Consider the following 21,551-nt stretch of genomic DNA (forward strand, 5'->3'; position numbering starts at 1 on the left):
AGGAGTAGGTTCGGATTCGTCGATGAACAGAGGAATTTTTTTCATAACGCGGCTGAATTAGTCAGCGAGGGTAGCTTGGTTTTCCTCCAGGAGGCTTCGGCGTTTCGTCTATAAAAAAAGCAAATCTGCCACAGAATACATGTAATTTCTCGTAATGTCACAATGTCTCGTAACCTTAGTTGAGAGAAAGGCATCGTTTCTCTTGTTGAACATTCTGTAGGGAAGATTTTGGCATCATAGTGTAGGAACTCCAAAACCAAATAAACTTTTGGAGTCAAGAGTAAGCTCAATCAGGGAAACATTGCTCCTCATGTGAATAACATCCCAGTCAGTTGGGATAAAATGCAATAACGAATACACTTTTTAAAACTTTTTTTTTTCTTTGAAGAAAAAGCAGAAGGCTGTGTTACCATGGAAACCGTCCAGAATGTTTTCTCTATTTCTCCAGTCTGTATGTAACGGGTGCGCTACACGAGGAATGGTCTATTTTCTGGGAGAAGTACGAGTCAGCAAGTAGTATATGTATTGACATTTTTATTACAGAAAATCAGAAATAAAATCACTAACACTGCACCGCACTCCCAGTAGGGTATTGGAAATCAATAAGTTTCGTCATTCCACCACAAAGGGCAGTTAAAAGTAAAAGAAATCGAAAATCGACACGAAGTTGGAATTCCGAACATGAGGAGAAATATCTTCCAGATTTGAAAATATAGAAAAAATTAAAGTGCCGAAGACCATTCTTTTAAAATATAAATGAGAAGGAATACATTAAGTGACTTAAAAGAAAACTTATGCGCATACGTGAGGAGGATTCCGAAGGAATGTCTGATAGCGAGATCCACTTTAGCGGGGGCAAAAAAACCAAGGAAATATTTTCATTTCTGTTTCGATTTAAATAGAATTTCTTTCAGAAATGCACTTTCTTCTGAATATTTAATTGGAATTGCTTGGCAACACAGATCTTTCTTTAAAATTGTTCCGGATGCTAAAATGAAACTTAAATTCTGTTATTAATACGATGTTACACCAAGGTAGAGCAGGTTAGGAATTTAATATAAAGATGCGGCTGCTGAGAGAGATCATTATGTCGAATTCAATCCTGAGTGAACGGTCTTCAAGATCGATTTATAACTATGTGAGATAAGTTAAACTTTCCGGCATCCGATTTCCAAAGTGTAGTTCAATAGGCTCTTATTTATGCCGTAATGGGGTGCCCAAATGAGTTTCCGATTGATCACGAATTAGAAACGAAATATGCCACTCTTAAGATTCACATTTCTGGGTATTATCCTAGATGTTGCATATTTGGCCATTAAAAATTGTTTCGCCCTTACTGGGTTACTCCAGATTTTTTAAAAAAGCTGTTCTTTACATTTCGAAAACCCGAGACGTCAGTTGTAAACTTTTTTTTTTGGAAAAATCAAAGGAAACAATTAAGATTTTAATAAACGATAAGAAATGTATCAAAGAATTCTTGAATTGAAAATACAGGCTGCATTTGGGGAGCGCCGTTGGTCTCCTGATCCAATTGGAAGGCGCTACGAACGCCAGAACACGTGACAGTATTTTCAAGATGCCAATGCAACTAATTGCGGCCACGGTGCAAAATGTATAAAAGAATGGTTTGTAGAACACTGGAAAAGACTTAAAGCATCTGTCTTGACCAGCCCCAATCTTCGGATCGCAATCCCAATGGGCTTTTGGACTCAGTTCAAAAGGGGGTAGGTTAATTGATCACCCATTTCTTACAAAATCTTTCCACTTTCTGTCTCGCAGACTTTGTTTCTGCTGCATGCGTCTTCTATAGATATTTCCATGGGCACTGCTCTTCTGAATTTGCTTCTATAATTCCCGCTCTCTCTTCCATACCAGTCCCGAACACGTGCCGCAACCAGCCAGCATCCTTTTAATGTCCAGCTCCAAGCTCACAGAACCAACTTTTCTTTCTCATTCACTCCTCCAACTCCGTTTGCTGGAACAAACTCCCTTCACACGTACATGTATTTCCAAAAAATTACAATCTACAGAAATTCAAGTCTAAAGTCAAAAAAATTTTTTTCACGTCAACCTTCGACTCACGCACCGTACTAAGTACTATAGGCTCTAATATCTTTCGTGCTTGGGGTTTCATTAAAAAATAATAATAACGTCTTGCCATCTCCATGGCACGTCGTGTCGGAGTTGTGATTCAAGTTAACGGCTCTTCAACGTGCTATTAGTTCATGGTCTTAATGAAGTGGCCAGGCAGTGTAGCAGAATCATACTCGGTAGTATATAATGACTTACTTAGAATAATAATACATTGAAGAAAACCGTCGAGAGTGGTGCAAACTATAGCACACATCGAACCCATAATGACTATTTGTCCTACTATTATTTATTATTACATGAAGTATTTGCAAATGATTCCCGTTACACGATAGCGCAACATGTTTAACAGATTCCACATTGATTTTGAACAGATCAACTCCACAGAGGACTGATAGTTGTTAGGTTTTAGGCGCATCGGCGACAGATAATATTGCGCATTATGTCTGTGGCCAGATTTGTATCTTGTGCAGTCTAAAAAAACGAGGAATAACTCACGGGAGAATCTTGCATACTCCCTCCGCCTGGGAAACCTTTAGAAATTCCTCCAGTCTACGACGGCAGTCAACTCCAACAAGTGAGAAACCACTGTACTGTCATGGAGGACAGGACATCTTTAGAGGAGGGACCCCACTAACGAAATAATTTATATTACACCATGTCAATTCTCATGTGGTTTATATTCATTAGCGACCCCTTCTAGTCTCTAGTAGAAGAAAGCTAATATTGCGGGCATCCTATTATTAGCAATAAAAGGTTGCCCATCTAGTAATTGGGTTCTGTAGGTTTATTTTGCAGCTTCCGTTATATGTACTGGAAGGGGTTCATTGTAATTCCAAAAGCTCTTATGATCAGATACGCGATGAATTCGTTGAGGTGTTTGAATAAGACTGAAAATCTAAAGGCTGAGGGAGGAAAAAAAAAAAAAGAAGTTTCATGTGATCTGCGTGTAATAAAAAAGACCACGTAGATTTTTAAAATTTAAAACAAAACCACCAGATCTGAACAGTAAAGGACCAAGCGCTGCGCCCCATGAAACTCCTTCTCCCATTCTTCAATATGAAAACAAATCAACCAAAGTAGTGATGTAGTCATTACACCACTTTAGAAGTGAATTACTAAGTCCATATTGTTCTAATTTTGCCAAGGGCATATTATGCAAAACCAAACCAAAGTCCGTAGGTTGATAGGTGTAGTAATATTACATCCATCTGTTTCTTCTCATTTAAATAAATAGCTGGGAATTGCAATAAGGAATACATTTTTTGCAGTATTACCAAAGCACAAATTATCAATGTAGAACAAAAGCAAAAACAAAATACCCTAAGGATTCAAATCTGGATTCTCGCTTTTGGTCCTATGGGGAATATTTATAAGCTATATTTTAAAAAGTGATAAATAATGGAAAACATGTATATCAATTAAGCTAAGTTCGACGATCATTTGGTTCACGATTTTTTTTTACCAGCAAAGCTATCCTATAAATTTGGGTCAGTTAAAGTCATAGTTTGGGTTGGTTCAGTTAAAGAGATTGATGATTAATATTACACTGATAAAAATAAATGGATTTTCTGGAAATACTAAAAATATAAACTTTGCATTTTTCTATATTAATTCTAAAACTGTTTTCAGTAAATCAAGTGCTGAAAACACTACAATTCCACCTCTACTCATCAACAAACTGTTTGTCCAAGAAATGATGCACCGCTTACGTATGCAATACGTATACGAATTATGGTGGGTGAAAGGCATAAGGAATGAGAGAAAACAGGGCAGATAACGAATGGCCTTCAACCACCTAAAGCACATTTCTCTATTATAACCGAGTTTATGCAACCATAAACTAGTCGATACAAAGAACTGAATCTGAATATCATGGGCACAAACCAATAACGTAATTCCTTCAGGACAGAATCCCAAAAGAATTCTATCGTCATGTTGATTACGATGACGTCATGAACGTAAAAGTGAAAAAAAAAAAAGTGGACCAAAGGGAAACCCCACGGGGCACGCCAACTGGAAATGATTCCGTTGCAGATATTTCGTCATTATAAATGATTTGATAAAGAGCAAACTTTAGCATAATCTTTAAGGTTTCAGAATTATCAGCGCCAGGGTTTCTGAACTGTACAACTGATTTGCATTATGTTTTTCATGGCGTCTCACAGAATACAGTAACATATTTTCACATTCTGCTTACCCAAAGCCATTCATCCTTTGCCCAAATTGAAGTTTATCGATATTAATAGATAATTCGTACGACACTTGGGCCTACTACCCCATAAAGTCATTAAATCAACAGTTCTGAAAGTGAGGGGACCACAAAATAGAAAACAGACCTAAATTTTATTCAAAACACATTATATAAAACAGCAAACACCGTTTATATTCTTAAAATATAAATTGGGTATTAGAAGTCAAACCAATTTTAACTCTGAAATGGTACGTTGCTGAAACGTTCTGAAGCCTAACTGACATTTGGGACCTCCATAGTTGCCATACCGATTCTTTGGTTATTACTTAGGATAAATCTGTACTGATGGCATGCTGTAAATGGTATTAAAAAACGATCAATCATTTTTTTTTCATGTTCCATGATATGTTAAATCCACAGCATTATGTCAGATTGGGCATTTTATGATATGAATACCAGAGATTAGGTTGATTCGGATTGAAGCATTAAATTTCTTAACCTACGCTGATATATGCATATATGAAAGCAGACTATGATATCGGGATGTTTACAAAGTAGGCCTGCGTTAAGTGTTTTACTGAAGTGCAATACAATTTATTCATAATTATAGAGCCCTTTCCATTTTAGACACCTCTTTGGTGGGTGTCCAGCCATTCCACCATCTTTTTACAAAGAAGCCAACTATTTTTGAAAATGTGCGAAACCCCTACAATTCAAATGGACTATCGCTCATTTTTAAGGCAATTTCGTTTACTACATGCACTTCTCCAATATTTTCGACCAAAAAAATCGTGGTATTTTGATCTGATTTTGTAATAACCCTAACTTTCGACCAATGGATTACACTGCCCATGTCGATGAAATTATTCAACGTTCAGATTGGGATAACGAAGGAAGTAAACGCGCTGACAATCTACACGACTTTCTCTCTGGAAAATGAAAGACTTGTTACTGCAATCCGTTGCCGATTTCTTCACAAGCAACTGAAAGCCTCTAGCAGAGTATCTTTCAAGGGTAGTTACCTCAAACAAAGTGAACGTCTGGAAAATGGGAGGAAGGGAATGAATAACAAACCTTTACAAAATTTTCCTTGTAGGTAATAAAAGCTATTGAAATCTGCAAAGCCCTCTTAATTGCGCGACGGCTCTAAAGATCGATAGAAAAGTAATTAAACTCAAAAAACAACCACTCTTTAACTAGTTCATTAATCACAACCCGATAACATTCCCAGCAGGACCCTTTCCACTGTGAAGTGTTAGATTGCCTTTCCGGTGACATGAAGCCAGAGGTCATATAAATCTTAAGTTTTTTTTTTTTGCTTTTACACAATTTGTATGAATAAAAGACAAGCCACTGCTATCAGAAATGAATCTGCCGTTTAGAAGCTTAGCAAACGATGTGGTTGGATTTGTTTTACAATCGATCGTGCAAAGCTAATATAAAACAACACGATCTTTTAAATTAGCCCATTAAAATGGCCAACATTTTCTTATAGTTATAAAGCCTGTAAGATTTCGTTTCATTTTGATTGGAGCAAAAACGACTGGGATTATAATGCTCCAGCAAAATGCCTGGAAGAAGAGAGTATGAAAAAATCTGTATGAATAAAATATATTAACCATATGTGTACCAGTTTGGTTTTGAAATCTGGCGCTAGCGCCATCTGGACCTTCAACCACCTGAAGCAAATAAGAAAATGCCGCCCCATCGGAAACATGAAAAGGGCCCTTGTCCATTTTGTCGCCCCTTATCCAATAAAAGGCCCGTGTTCATGCTTCCTTTTCTGGGTACTGCCACTTTCAGCTTTTTATGGTAACCACGGCCCTATCTGGGAGATTGAAGGTCAAAAGCATCGAAGTATTATTAAAAGGTAAATTTAAAATTATAATTGCACCTCAAAAGCGAAAGAGTTGTACAAAATGTGATAAAGCCTTGAGTCTTCGATGTTTTGCAATATCACGCCACCAATGAAAATTGGAACACAAAATCCAACTGTACAGAATTTCTGTGGGGTTATGGGCACGTGTTTTGCGTGCATGCATGCAGAGTTACATAACACTTTGCATTTTTCAAATATAACGGTATAAAAATTATATCCGAATGAAGTGGAAACACCACAACATGTTATTCTCGGATACGAAATGGAAAATTTGAATGATTTATTTAGGGAACTGTATTTCGCTTTAACAGTTTTGAACACCCTTATGAACTCATTTATTGCCATAACAAAAGGAATGTCGGTTTTGCAAGCTTTTGTATACATTATTTTATATGTAATAAATAAAATAATAAAAAAGTAAAATAAAATAAATAATTATGAAATTTAATCCCTACAGCACCTGGTATACAAGTATACTGGCGAATTCCTCTCCCTGTACTCAAAAGGAGCGAATTTTCCACTGGAGGACAAATGGGTGTAATGCAGCTGGTCGCACCATTGTGTTCTAGACACTGTGTAAGGCTTGTTGGAATTGGCTTTGATCCATTTGAGTGTGAGGTACTCACACTCAAATGGATCAAAGTTTTTAAAGTACGTTGCAGCATATTTTTATATTAACATTAAGTGATGCTAACTCTTATATAGAATTAGCCAAATAAATAAATAATATTTATTCATTCCTTCTTTAAACATATTCAAACAATCCACCTCCACAACATTTGAAGTTTATTCCCATAATCAGTTATTGTGTAGCAAATACAAATTCTCACTCATCTATTCTGCAACCTCTCTTTCTCAATTTAAATTTGGGTCTCCTTGTGTGGGTAAGTCTTAGAAAGACTTAAGAAGCTATCCGCATTTATTTTAAGCAACCCTTTTAGAGCCTTTAGTTTATGCAATCCTTTTTTCAATTTGGTCTCCACACAGGTGCCTAGCTTCCAGCAGCTGCAATTTACAGAACGCCAGTTCTTATTGACAAGAACATCCTCTTGTATTCCCAACTAATCTTTTTACTCTTGTCTGCACCTTTCAAACATACCCACGCCTTTCCTAAAATGAGTTTTTTCAAACAATCAAGATATGGTCTAGCAGGAAAGAACAACTCTGGTTATCCCAGATAAAACGGGATAATCACCGTTGTCCCTGACGGAAAATTTCCTCGCCATCATTGACAGAATCCCATGAGCTGTTCTAGCAGCCTGTTTGCATTGCTCATAGAACTTTATGTCCGTTTAAAGTTTCTGTACCTCGAACAAGCAAACATAAGTTGATGATTAGAATTCCTTGGGCACGAGGAATATTTTAATTTAATGCACATAAATCTACATATTTCGAGAAAAAAAAAAGCACTGCATACATTTCTTTACCCATTCATGGACTTAATAAAACTCCCATGGTAAAGCAGGCTAGGATTGAATACTTCGTGTGTGAATATCAGTGTCCAGCTTATTGGGAGCTAACAAGCTCCCAACAAGACAAAGTATTATTCGTTATGATTATCTCAAAAAGGAACTAATTTTTGCGCTACCGAAGAGAAATGTTTTCCTCAAAAGCTCCACTGAGTTGGAAATTCTTCTTTGAACAAGGCTTGTAGAATTACAGGGTGAATAACATCGAGCCGCCTGTTGTTTGCTATGCTTTATAGTTATTCACTTGTAGGTTAATGCTAAATTGTTTTTGGTTTATTGTGAAAAGCGATTTTCAAGTGTATTCCGTTATCACTGGAAGCAGACTGCTAGCTAAAATGGTCGAAAAATCGTTTGAAGTGATGTAATTTAAAAATACAATAATTTTAATACTATTTTTTATAAAATAGTATTAAAACCAAACAATTAGTTCTTTTGCATTCGAATTATTGTTTTTTTGAAACGCATTTACTTATTTCGTATTGATGCCTTTGGAATGAATCTGATGATAACACTAATTGAAACGTGGATTTGTCACGTCCCATAAATTCATTGTTAGTACCTGATCAGTTTTTAATGGGGTTTGATATCCCTGAACAGTTAACAGGGGGGAAATAAGGTGTACGATATACGAGTTGATCGAGCTTACGTTTATTTATCTAGACTACAGTTACTGTAATTAATGAATATTTTATTAAATTTGTTGAGTGTAATTTTAGTGACTTTTGCCGGTTCAGAAAAAAGATTTAAACCACTTAAAATATTTTGCTTGTGCGGAAAACAATTCTAGGTTATCTGTATAAGAAATATTTTCCGCAGCCTACCCCCTTCCCTTGTCAGACCGTACAGGTAACGTAAGACTCCAAAAGGCTCTTCTAATAACTTATCGGCACCTATTTTCTCTAGCAATCTACTGCAGAGTTTGCCCGAAATGTCTGCGACATTGTCAAAACAGTTGCAATGTCCAAAAGCGACTACTATAAGTAAATGTGTATACTGAGATAACTATGCATTAGGAACAATCCCAACCATGACTTGATACGTGGCTTCTGTTGCAGCGTTCCAGCGAGTTGTTCTTCTCACGGACACCAAACTCGTCTATTTTCAGCCTAGATGAAAATGTGGGAAATCGGTGAATGGCGTCTGGATCCAGTACTATCTGATATACTGCAACACTGAGATGTGGTTCGGTTAGCATGGATTACCAACACCCTCCAGCACCTAGGTACATGTTGCGAATTATGTAGGCCGTGCCCATGCATTAAGAACACCTAAGTAAGTGTTCCTAATGCAACACTATCTAAATGTGTTTTAGTGCTCCTTTTGAATGTTATGGATGGGGAATAATAGCTTTCTTGAGTTTTAAACCTAAAAAAAGCTGTTGTTTAAATAACACTCTTTATAAATTCCTAATAAAATTAGTAGGCCGTGTTAGGTGTTTAGAATCATTGTTGTAGTAGGGTTTTAGGAGCATTAGTGACTAAGGCCATATTACTTCGTACATAGTCTTAGTCGGTATCAGGCGAGGGTAGCAGATATATTGTATGAAGACTAACTCAGCCAAGTTGTTGAAAAAAGCCCATAAAAATTTCGTCATCGATGGTACTCGAACTCCGGTATTTTCCACTCGGTGCGGGGAGGACTACCAACTGAGCTACCCACGAGGGCATTTGGAATTAGAATAAAGGCTATGTTGGTTGTTAAGAATTAGAACGTAGGCTATGGTGGGGATTTAGAAAAAAGGTGTGAGATGTTGCATTTATAAATTGAGTGCATTCTTTTGACGGTTTGCTTATTTTGCTGGATGAAAAACCCGAGTTTCACAGAGGAGAACCATGAGACCAAACTGACTGACAACGGTGGGAGGATCCATAATTCACTTCCTTCCATCTCGCTTGGACTAATTTTTATCTTTTCCGGTGTTCTAGTCCGATCGAATGACTTCAGATTTTCCTAATCCTCACTGTGTGTGTGTGTGAGATGGCCAGCAGTTTTCGTTAGGGTCGCATTTTTACCCCGAGGTATAGTTATTTATAGCGAGTGAGTAGTTGTACCAGCTGATCAATCTTATAAATTTTCAAACAAGGAACAATGAGAATCACACACAAAGTTAACTAAATATTTGTACCTTAAGGAAGATATCATACCTTCAACTTCTGAGGCGACAAACTCGATCTTACTCGTACACATCTCGATTACAATGTATGCACAACGCAAAACTACTGTAAAGGAAATCCATTTTACATTTAGTAATAAATGCAGAGTCATTGGAATTACCAGATGCGTTTCAATCGGTCAAAAACCATAAAATTAAAAGTTTTTAAAATACGAATAAATAATCACTGGTCAGCTGACCAACGAACCTGATAAGACATTTAAAAGAAATCAATGGTATGATCAAACACAAAATTAAATATAAACGATAACATATTTGAGATTCCTAATTTAAAACCGCTTCAGTAACCATAATTTCAGAAGTTTCGTGAATTTACCATTAGGCGAAGAGCTCGATAAATATCGGTAATATATTCAAGGTAGCCGAATCCATGGGCATCAACTGAGTGAAAATTATTCTTCTTACGTGCTATAGCATCAAACTTTTTTTGCCCCTGTAAGCACTGTACATGCCATTACCAAAATCTTTTTTTGTTTATCACAAAAACGAACTTTTATTTTTTTAATAATACGAAGATAAATTGTAAGCCTGGATACTCTAACAGAAACCAACCAGTCCCACAAAACACCATGGAATATTGCTTTTTAAATCGTCTGAGAGTAATATCCACAGAGTCCTGATGGCTTGCAAAAAACATCGTAACATCGCAGGTGGAAAAATGGGTTAATTTTGTAATAACCGCCTTCTTCAAAGGAGTTTTTCGGGTCGCCGAGATTCGTAATTACAACCTAACTGTTTTTAGGCTAGTTTACTTTGCTATCCCAAATTACGGTAATGAAACAGAAACACCATCTTAATAAACTGTAATTTCTTTTGGGGCAGGTGATCATTCGCCTGTTTGTTTAAGTTTGCTAATCACATACGTGGACGATGATATACTGTTGTTAATGTTAATGTTAAATGGTTGGAGATTAAGTTTTTCTTGGGAAATGCGAGCGGAGGTCTAAACGCAGGTCATTAGAAAAAAAAAAAACCTATCAGATCTTCGTGAAAAAGAATTAATTTAGAAACGTTTCCACTACCAGCAGCTTCGTATTACTCCATTCCCGCCTCCACGACAGTCGACACGAGGACGACGTCGCCAGTATCTCCGTGATTAATTGAAGCTAAGCCTCTTGGGAACCGGGTACGCCCGATCTTCCTTCACCGCTATTAATTGAAGTCCCTACCTCGAGTGGCTTGGCTTGACCCAGCTGTAGAATTCTAAACCGCTTAATCTTGACGAAGACATCGCTCATATTATTAACGGAAAGGGTGGACGAAACGAAAGGCCATCGATTACCCAGTTCTTCCTTAGCAACTCGCTCTGCACGTAACGCCAAAAAATGTAGTTATTAAGAGTTACACTTCGGCGGCAGTGATCAATCATCTCGATTTCTCTCTCAAAAATGGCGACAAGACAAGTAAGTGGAGTATGCCGAAGAGCTGGATAATTTCTTAGTGGAATGTCAAGTGGGGGTGACAGAGTGGATTGCATTATAAGTTGTACGTTTGCAAACGCGAAATGTTTGTTGTTTGCCTCCTGGCATCGAGTGTGTGTGCTGAAGATAATTCATTTTAGAAGTTGCCAACGTTCAATTATTGTAGTCCGTAGGAGAATGGGTATTTTGTTGCTTTGGGTAATTCACAGACTTTAAGCGTTTGCGTGTTTCGAGTCTGGGCAGTATACTATGCACTGCAAAAAAAAACAGGCAACAGAGTGACAAAAAATAAAATCTAGTTTTTTTTTTTTTTCTTATTTTTTTTTTGAAACAAACGTTTCCATTCCCAGAGCTATTGGACTGAGACCGAATTGTTTTGGGAATGATTCTTTGGAAAATCACGCACAACAATGGAGCTGGTATATCCATTGCCAAGATTAATTAAGTAATTAAGCTTAATTACTTAAGTATATTCATTGTCATTGATTAATTAAGTAATACAAGGAATTCATTGGAACCTTTTAGAAACAGGGCTGAGTTAGCTAGTCTCGGACGGAGATGCAGTTTCCCCAATGTTTTTTTGAATGTTACCCCGAAAACAGAAGAACCAGTCCGAACAAATACACAATTTGCTAAGGCCATAACACCGATGGTACGTGGAATGGGTTTTTTTGGACTACTCAAAACAACCAAACTTGATGTCCTCTCCGAGTAATTTCGTCTGGAACTAGTTTGGCGTATTGGTTAGTGGCTCACAGGCATGTTTGGTTAAGACTAGTTCATATGCTTCTTTCTTTTTTTTTTTTTTTTTTTTTTTTGTATGTTAATGTGCGTACAAGTATGTGTACATTTGTTCAGGAATTATCAAGCGAAACCCTACTCCCTCCGCGTGAGGTTGGCTAATTACAGCCTCGATTGAAAAGCCCTTTGCAAATATGTGATGCTTTCGAGTTAAAATACCTGCAAAAGCCTAAAAATGGTTAATTACTACGCTAGAGGGCTGAGGCCAGGAAAACAGAAAATCCAACACTCCCACAACTTACAATACAATATTTGAAAAAGCAAGATCTCAGCAAATCCTCAATTCTCTTCTCTACAAACACAGTGCATGTTATAACAAACTAAGATCTTCTTAAGCTTGATCAGTGAATTTTGTTATATTCGTAATATATTTTTTATTATAGTAAGTTTCCCGAATACTTTTTTGGGAAATTCAAATTTTATTATATCTAAATTTCAAAGGAAAATTGATTTTCGCATTGAAGTAAATGAAGAAGCAAATATTTTATCGTATAATAATATTTCAAAATTAAATACAGATTTATATTTCCTCCCATCGTTCGTGGAACGGCTATCCACTTGTTCCATTATTAAGTAAATGCTATAATCAATCAACCGAACTAACAACAGCTGTTATATGTATGCTTCAAGCACATTAATACGCAACTCCAAAAACCTCCTCCACAAATTTGACTTGTGTGGATTCCGAGGAATAATAAGGATCTCGTAAGAGATTAAGCTATCATCCCTGCAACTTAAGGCAACCCAATTCTCAATAGCAATGCAGCCAAGAAGGATATCCCAATGATTACCGACTCTTCCCTCATTAATTTATAAGTATTAATCTCATGAACTATGGAAGCACCTCCTACTTCACAAGAACAAAAATAGTCTAACAATGGAACTTTGGTGCATTGCCCTTGCTTAGGAACTCAATACAAAAAATTCATAGACTGGGCCTAAAACGAACACACTGGGTACCATAAGTCCACTATAGTATTCCAGAGAGATTTCATGAAGCGTAAATCTCTATCTGCCTTGAAAATTTAATAAGGTCTTATCTCCCTGGTATACCAGATTTTTAAGAAGTCATGAAAGAAATTCACAGTAGCTGGACAAGAAAATCTGAAATACAAGACAGTTACTGTGTGTTAGCTATTTCCTTAAGTACGTTAGGAAAGCTATAAACTATCTTATAACTTGAACAAAAGACTCCCATTCTCAGAGTATTAAACAGGCGCATCCTCTCCCAGTTTGAAACTCCTATTGTAGTATGTTAAGTGTTGTCAAAGAACAAACTGCCACCAAAGATTAAAATACTGATTTCTATAAGAAAGTAACTGTTTACTAAGAAAAGAAAAACATATACAACTTCATTTGTTCACTGTAGATGTATTTGGTTAGAACAGACAAAAGGAAACGTTGTTTAGAATAAACCCAAATTAAAATATGCATGAAAAATTTGAAAGAAACTTAAATTTGAGCCAACCAAAAGGAAAATGGTTGGCCCAAAAGGAAAAGAAAAATGACCTGGACAGTCAATAAAGAAACGTTGCACTAGAATCCAAGCTCGTGATGACACTGGAGGGTTTCGATGGACGTTTATGGTGACCGAAATAATTCCGACTTATGGTGGTTCCGACTACACCTTTTCAATGTTATGCAGCTTATATGTAGTGAGATCTTTTGAAACACTGCCTTAAGTTCAGGATGTTTCAAAATAAGCATCCCATTGTCAAGTCCTCTCTCTCTCGAAGAGAAGTTTGATGAATCCTCTTTTCTATTTTGTTACCATGACGTATAAAAACGATAATAGTTATTAAAGCTGTAATATACTGAATTTCTGCAAAAATAGCTCGATTTTTCTGTAAACTATTTGCACAGTAGCATGTATCATTCTGCCGACTTAATAAAACATCTATTTCGAAGTGACAAGAACATTAAGACAGACAGAATACTCTAAAAGAATCGAGACATTCTTCTATTTTATTTTATATTCGTGCATCACTGACGTTAATTTACTACAAGAAATAGTTTCTTAGATACATAACCCACAAACAAATATTTCATCGGAACGTTTTTTTTTTTTATTTTACAGACAGCTTCCGGCTGCGATGCATCCCCTCTTTTTACATTCATATTTGGCACTTAAAATTCAACGTATTGCTATAAGACAGCTCTTCCTTATTCTACAGAGAGAGCGGAAGAATTATATGTTACTCTATTATTTTTTGCTTCAAGCAGAGTGGCTTTCCAGAGCCAATTCAGGCACAAGTTTCAAAGTTTCAGGACAATTAAGAACGCTGTATTCTGTCACTCGCACCGCGAGTCAACTCTCTAGAGTGGAATGAAATCCAGTGGAGTCATTTTTTAAGTGGCTCGTGGAATGCGCTTTCTGTTTGTCTGTTGCAACTATAATAGGAGAGTATAAATACCGATGGCTCTCAGATGACACTTGTGGAATCTCTTCGCGCATTCTCGTCTTCCTCAATTTGGAGTTACTCATCAGTACAGGCGTGCGTGAGGTGACATGGAGAGAATACCTAACGTTGTTCCGACGGTCAGGATGATGAACAACCACAGCAGGAACCGATCAATCACCAGCGCGACTTGTTGCCATTCGAGTTTGATATTGTCCCTCCTTTCTTGTTCGGCCAACCGCATCTCGTTTCTTTCGATCGTTTGGTACACTTTGTTCAAAACCCGGACGAACTGTCTTTCAAACTGTTCCATGGGAGCCGAAATTCCCCTGGGAAGACTGTGAACAAAGTCCTGGCGAATACTTTGAGAAAGCCCTCCGTTTTCGCACTTCTCCACCTCTGGAAGCACTTCGGCAGGCGTTCGATGGCACTTGGACTAGAAGTGATGAAAGAAAAGAAAAAAAAAAAAGTTTTAGATTTAGTAATCGGTGAACTGACTGAAATGGGTAATTTCTAGACATGAAAGTTGAGTTTCAAATTCCGTTTAACAGATTAAAAATGTTATAATTTTTGGCAAGCTTTTGCTGTTTCTCAATGCAATTTAAAGAGGTTTCATACTACTACTAGCAAGTCTTTTGAAATTTTGGAAAAAATATTAATCAAATTAATTCAGTAAATAATAATATTAATAATAAATTTCACTAACTTCAGTGGATGGGGTCACCATATTTTGGGTCACATTGTTCAGTGTATCCAACTGATCCCATATAAGTTTCTTTCAAGGAGTTTTCAGTTTTGGGAACGTGGAAAATCTATAAATACACACAAAAGACCATGCCACCTTACCATATCAAAAAGGAAGACTCCCTTTATAATTTACTCAAATATTTGTGGCCGAACAATTCTAAAGGTCTTGGGAATCTATTTTGATGAGAAAGCCCTCTTCATTACTCATCTCCAAAAATTAATCAAGGTGTTAGTTTACCCTTCCATAATGCGCAGCTCTGAAGTTGGATCTGGTATGTCCATGCTAGAGTACCTTCTAGCGGTAGAGAATCAACTCCTGAAATGGGCTAACCTTAAATCCGGTTTTGTTCTTTACACGATCTCCGAAACCCACATGTCTCAAAACTTGGGTTTTTCCGGATCTTAAGCTGTCCATGCCTTCAATTTAAGCAGAATTTTTATGTTCTGCTAGAAATACCAGGTTTGTACTTTTGTAAAATCTTAACTCTTCATATGAGCACAAATATTCCATACTTTTTCTTCGATCTTAGAATATCTGACTATGAGAAATCGTAGAAAATTCTTTAGGTCAATAGATCGCTTTCAGCCTGTTTCACGCAGCGTACTGTTGAGAACACTAATGAAAGTATAATATAATAGGATTACAGGGGTGTTTAAACGTAGTAGGTGAAGTAAAATCGAAATTCGCATGTTTGTCTGTTTGATTTGATTTGGTAATTGTTGGCGCATCGGCTTCTGTGGCCATATTGCACCTCCCAAGGTTTTTGCAGTACTTTGATCCAAGCCCGAGGCGAGAATCGAACCCGCGACCTTTGGGTTGCCGGGCAGGTACTTTACCCACTCGGCTAGCCCGGTCGGCCATGTTTGTCTGTTAAAAACGTAACGGTTATGTTTTTAAATGAAAGTATTATTTCCATAAACCGACTGCCCGAAATACATTCACAGTTCAGCATGCGTTTGCTAATAGAAGCCAGAAAGTTTCTAAAACGGTCTATTGTTCCTAGTTAATTCTCATTTTAACCCAATTTAAATTCAGATTTGCGTATTATTTCATTTTATTATCCCTATTACATTTATTTTTTTAAAATTAATTTTTATTAAACAGGTGCCAATTCTGTTTATAACTTCGAGTCCACCACGTAAGGTCAGAGAAGTTCACGAAGTACAGAGAACACCAAAACATCACTATATTTAGTAGTCATGAGCTTGAACCACGGTCAATCAAACGCATGTACTTCTGCACCCTCGAGCCTGACCGCTCGGACTTTCCCTCATATACAGAGGGTTTCAAAAAAATTTCCTACATAGAACAATGTAGGAAAATTATTCTACAGCTGAAAATAAGAAAAATAGTTTCTATAAACATATTCGACCCGTTGTTGTTGTAGTTGGGATTTAGGAGTATCAGCGACTAAGGCCATATCACTCCATGTTTATTGCTTGTAAATTGCCTGTGATCTGAGGTCGATTTTCAGTTTGCTGGAGGAAAAACAAGTTTCGGGGAGAAAAAACCATGCTACCCTCGCCTGAGATAGACTAATTCAGCCACGTTATGAAAAGGTCCATAAAAATTCCTCACATCATCGAGGACTAACTCAGATCTTTTCCACTCTGTGAGGAGGACGGCGATCCTACCAACTGTGCTATCTACTATTTGTGGAGTAGTGAAGGTTCAAATTCACGAAGTGAAGAACTGCGTAATCAGCACGTTATAACTACGCCAAAGACAGTTCTAATCGGGAGGAAACGACAATTCCTGCAAGGCGAGCATTTCGAAACTTCCGTTTTCGATAGAGACGTACGTATTGTAGATGAACACATCTGTATTGGTTTGATAACCGAGTGCAGTTCTATAATACAGTACTCAAACATGTTATGCTATTCAATTCCCTTTTAGAGTTTAGTGCCACCTATTATTCGTACTGCTGATGCGAAGGGCAAATCTATAACTAATTTACCGAATTCAGGGATTACAAAGGATTCGACACTAGGGATCAATACAATATCAATTACGCCGGAGAAAAAGTGCTTTAGGCAAACCTAGATAACATCAAATGTTATTAAGAAATGTATTAAAAACAGCGAAATTTTGTAGAGCATATAAGATGGGCCAAAACTTGCTTTTTAACTGACATAATTCAATACAAATTAAGTGAATGCTTAAGGATATATATGAAGCAACGTAAAAACATTATTATTTGAGTTTAGTGTTAAAACAACTCGGGATTTGCAAACCTTGTATCTGGTTTCTGACAACCACCTAACCTGTAATAGTTCCTAAGACGTTTATTGTGTCAGAAGTAAAGACCCAAACAGATAAGAAATTACTGCATCTCGCAAGCAAGAAAGGGAAATAATAAAAAATAAATAAATAAGGCACTTTGTTTCTTCGTAACCTCTGTCCCAATGAGATCCGTGCTCTGCAGCCTTGCGTCTAACCTCGAACAGGCTAATTTGGCTTCTTACACGGCGATTTATTTTAAGACTTCTGCAGAGATCAGCTCTCTTTCTCAATATGACCTCACTGCAGAGATTCGCTATTCTCTAAATAGCTAACTCCTCAGGAAGCGGCTGTACCACATCAGCAAAACTCTCCTCTAAACGATTTGCTTTCTCATCAACTGTCAGTCGTCAGCAAGATGCTGAAAACTTCTCACAAATTCATGACGCCATCGATGATTCTCTTCATATTAAGCTCTCTTGGGTAGCACAGTTGGTATAATCAGCGTCCTCCCCACACCGGGTGGAAATGATCTGAGTCCTATCAATGACGAAAGGAATTTTAAGGAACTTTTTCACAACGTGCCCGAGTTAGTCCGTCTCAGATGAAGGTAACATGGTTTTTCCTCTCGGGAACTCGGGTTTTTCGTCCAACAAATCGACCACAGAACACTCAATTTACAGACATTACATATGACGCAATATGGCCCAGGTTGCTGATGCGCTAAAACCCTACAGCATTATTATCTTCGCATTAAGCATGTCGAAGAAGTTCGTGACACTTCTACCAAAAGCAATTGTGTTGGGTTGGTACTTTTCATCCTGTCAGTGAACAACGTACAAGGACATCTCTTCGGACAATTCTAAATTCTTATTTTTAGGGCCATTACGATAATCCGAAAGCATCGTTCCAAAGTAAATTTTATTCAGTCCCAAGTCCTTCTACAGGAGTTTTATGCAATATTCGTGCCTTATGAAAAAGACCCATAAAAATTTCTGGCGCCATCAAAGGGATTTGAACGCAGGTCTTTTGCACCCGGTGTGGAGAGAACGGTGATTCTACCAAATGTGTTGCCCACGAGGGCGAAGACTTGCGATGACTGGTATGAACGCATATCGACATCGTAAGAAGCCCTTCTTGACAAAATCCATGAGGGAAAAACTTCTAGCCTAGGCTAAAGAATGCTAATTAGTATTAATAATGGCCATATGGTGCAAGGAAGCCTAAGGCTTATGCGGCACTAGAAAAAAAAAAAAAGCAAGAAGAAAGAGTAAAATAATAATAAAAAAAATTAAATAAAATAAAAATTCATAAATAATAAAAGAAAAGGAAATAGACAACCTATGCGTTTGGCTCCTCTCGTAGGTAACTATCCAGCTGACCTTTGAATTTCCCCAAACTGTCAGCCTCAACCACCCATGTTGGTAACTTATTCCAGTACAGCCACTTCCCGACTTACGTAATATTCGACTTACGGAAATTTGACTTTATGTAAGTTTTAGTCGGCCGGTGCAAACTTAAATTGTGAAAACATATCCCGTAGGAATAAATGATGGAGGTATCGTGAAAATATCGTAATGTGAACCCAATAGCACTGTTTTTTTTTTTTTTTTTTTTTTTTGGTAATTGGTTCTAAGACCTCAAAAGTTGAAATTTTCGCTACATAACTCAGCTATTTATCTCTCTAAAATGTCATATTTATAATGGAGATTGCACTACACTTTCATGGTTATCATATGTTCCCGTTATAAGAATCAATTTTGAACGCCTTTGTGATTTATTTTTAAAACACATTTCTGTAGGTCACGACCAAAAAACAATTTGCACTTTCCGGTTTATTGGGCTTTTCTGTTAGTGCAACTAATTATAAACGGGTAGTAAACTATCTTATTGCATTTACAATAATACCGATAGCTGGAATTCTGTGGATTTTAACGTTAAGGTATTATGGTGAAATGAGTTCCCTGAAAGCTTCAATCATATAAAAAACAAATTTTCAGAATCTTCTCTTCCTTCCTTTTTACGTATTACAACGGTGAAGGGAAAGCGACCAACGAAAAGTGCAAGTGCTGGCAGTGCTAGGAAACGAAACAAAATTGATTTAGAAATGATGATGATGATTAATTAAGAAGTACGAAGCGGGACAAAGTTTGTCATCTATTGCACGGAATTAGGTCTCGCTGCTTCAACAGTGAATATTATTTTAAGGGACAGTGCGTGTATATTAAAGGATCAACGCATTTAAGATGAACAGTGATCACAAAACAGCCTTCAGGTGTTATATCGAAGATGGAACAGCTGTTAATAATATGGATGAAAAATCAGATTCAGAAGCAAGCGCCCCTGAGTCCAATGACCATTCAAGCAAAAAGCAAGAAGTATGAAGATATTAAGGATAAGTACGGCAAACCCAAAGCCAAGTTCGTTACAAGCAACGGGTGGTTTAATAGGTTCAAGCATCGCGTTGGTTTCCAAAACAATAAGGTATGCGCTCAAGTCGCCAGTGCCGATTCTGCAGAGAAATTGTGATGTGTTGGAAAAAAACCCCTTCTAAATCTCCATAGCCCTCAACTTTCGCAGCGGCGTGCTTATCAGCTGGAGAGTTAATTCAGGGAACGATGCTCGAAAGGTAAAACCACCGGACTTTATGTCTGTCTCCTCTCTCTTTTTGAAATTTTTGTAATTTTTCCTGCGCATGAGATAAAAAAAAAAATTGAATAAATAATTCTATTTGCTTCAATCAAACTCAATGAAATTTGCGAGTGCTGCACAAGCATTTAGGGAAATTCCGACTTACGTAGTGTTCCGCGGAACACAACCCTTACGTAAGTCGGGGAGTGGCTGTAATTTATAACTCGCTGGCTAAAATAAGTCGAGTTGAGCAACGTGAATCTGTAATATGATGAATCCAAAACTTCCGGAAATTGGAGTTCTTTCGTCCAGCAAACAAAAAACCGACCACACAAGCAATTTACAGACCGCATATACGGAGCAATATGCCTTAGTTACTAATGCTCCTAAAAACCCAATTACATCAGCTCCCTCGGTTCACAGGGGAGAAATCAATCCCCTACTAGTTTTTCTTCGTCTGAGAAAAAAAAAAATTGTTTTGATACTTCGGAGGACACAACCACAGAAATAGCAGCCTGATCAGCCTACTACTGTTAGTATCATTTAAAGAAGTGGCGGACACAATCTTGGGAACTCACCATTTTGGTTCATAGCATTATGAAAGTCAGTAAGTGTTTGAGCATCATCCCCTACAGAATGAACAGAGAAAGGATTGTGATAATAGGATTAGCCACTTCTGATAGTTTATTTTTTTTATTTATTTATTTTTTGAAATGGATACTTTATTTTGCACTTTGTCATCTATATTCTTGAAGAGACTGCTTCTTCAATCTTTTATTGAAGAAGCAGTCTCTTCAAGTCTCTTATTATATCCAGCCAATGGTGTACAATAAAGTTCCAAACAACCTAGAGGAAGCAGGAATTCCGTGGGTTGCAATGGAAAAAAAAAATCCTCCAAATCTACTGTTCCATCTCCAAAAGTACCTGACAGAACACAGTCATCTAAAATGTACGACTGTTAGGGGTGTATAAAAATTAACACAGCTCAATTCAATCAGCGGAGTTAAATACAGTATGGCAGGTGAATCCGGAATGGAAAGCAAAACCAGACACTCAACTGTCCCAAACCATCCACTAAAATCCAAGGTACAAGAAACTAAGACCGTAAGATATGGGAATGAAAAACTGGTTGGAAAAGATGCATTTTTAAAAGCGCTTTTTACATACTGCCCCAGGTAATGCAAAAGTATCCTCTGAGAGGTAATTCAAGGTGCTCTTTCAAATGATGTGCGATCCAAAAAAAAGGCAAGGGTTCCTTAGCAAGTTTTAGCCCTAAAAGTCTATCCCATTTGATATCATAGGAGTAGCTGGAAAATGAGCCATTTGGCAGAATTTCCAAAATAATCCACTTTTTAATAATGTAAAGGCTACATAGACACAGTGTGCTGAACCCAGAAATGTTCAAAAGTTTAAGAGATATGCTTTCAGTAATATTCCCCTCCCCCCAAACAGCTGTTCACAATTTCTTTCTCAGGATTTTGGATGGAAGAAAACCACACTGGAGAATTTAAGTTACTGGAACACA

The 21,551-nt window shown here is 37.2% G+C and overlaps 1 protein-coding gene across 1 annotated transcript in view; it reads right to left on the reverse strand.

Annotated features, from left to right (window-relative positions):
• Positions 1–14,081: 14,081 nt before the first annotated feature.
• LOC150091055 (neuronal acetylcholine receptor subunit alpha-10-like) overlaps positions 14,082–21,551 on the reverse strand; it is an 85,438-nt gene continuing 77,968 nt past the window's right edge. The window contains exon 8 of the mRNA XM_090381449.1: positions 14,082–14,863. Within this exon, the coding sequence (XP_090237575.1) occupies positions 14,513–14,863 (351 nt within the window). The 3' untranslated portion in view covers positions 14,082–14,512. The remainder of the gene's footprint in view (positions 14,864–21,551) is intronic.

The sequence above is a fragment of the Mastigoproctus giganteus genome, chromosome 1 (assembly GCF_048544385.1).
Source record: "Mastigoproctus giganteus isolate SK-2022 chromosome 1, ASM4854438v1, whole genome shotgun sequence".
Classification (NCBI taxonomy): Eukaryota; Metazoa; Arthropoda; class Arachnida; order Uropygi; family Thelyphonidae; genus Mastigoproctus; species Mastigoproctus giganteus.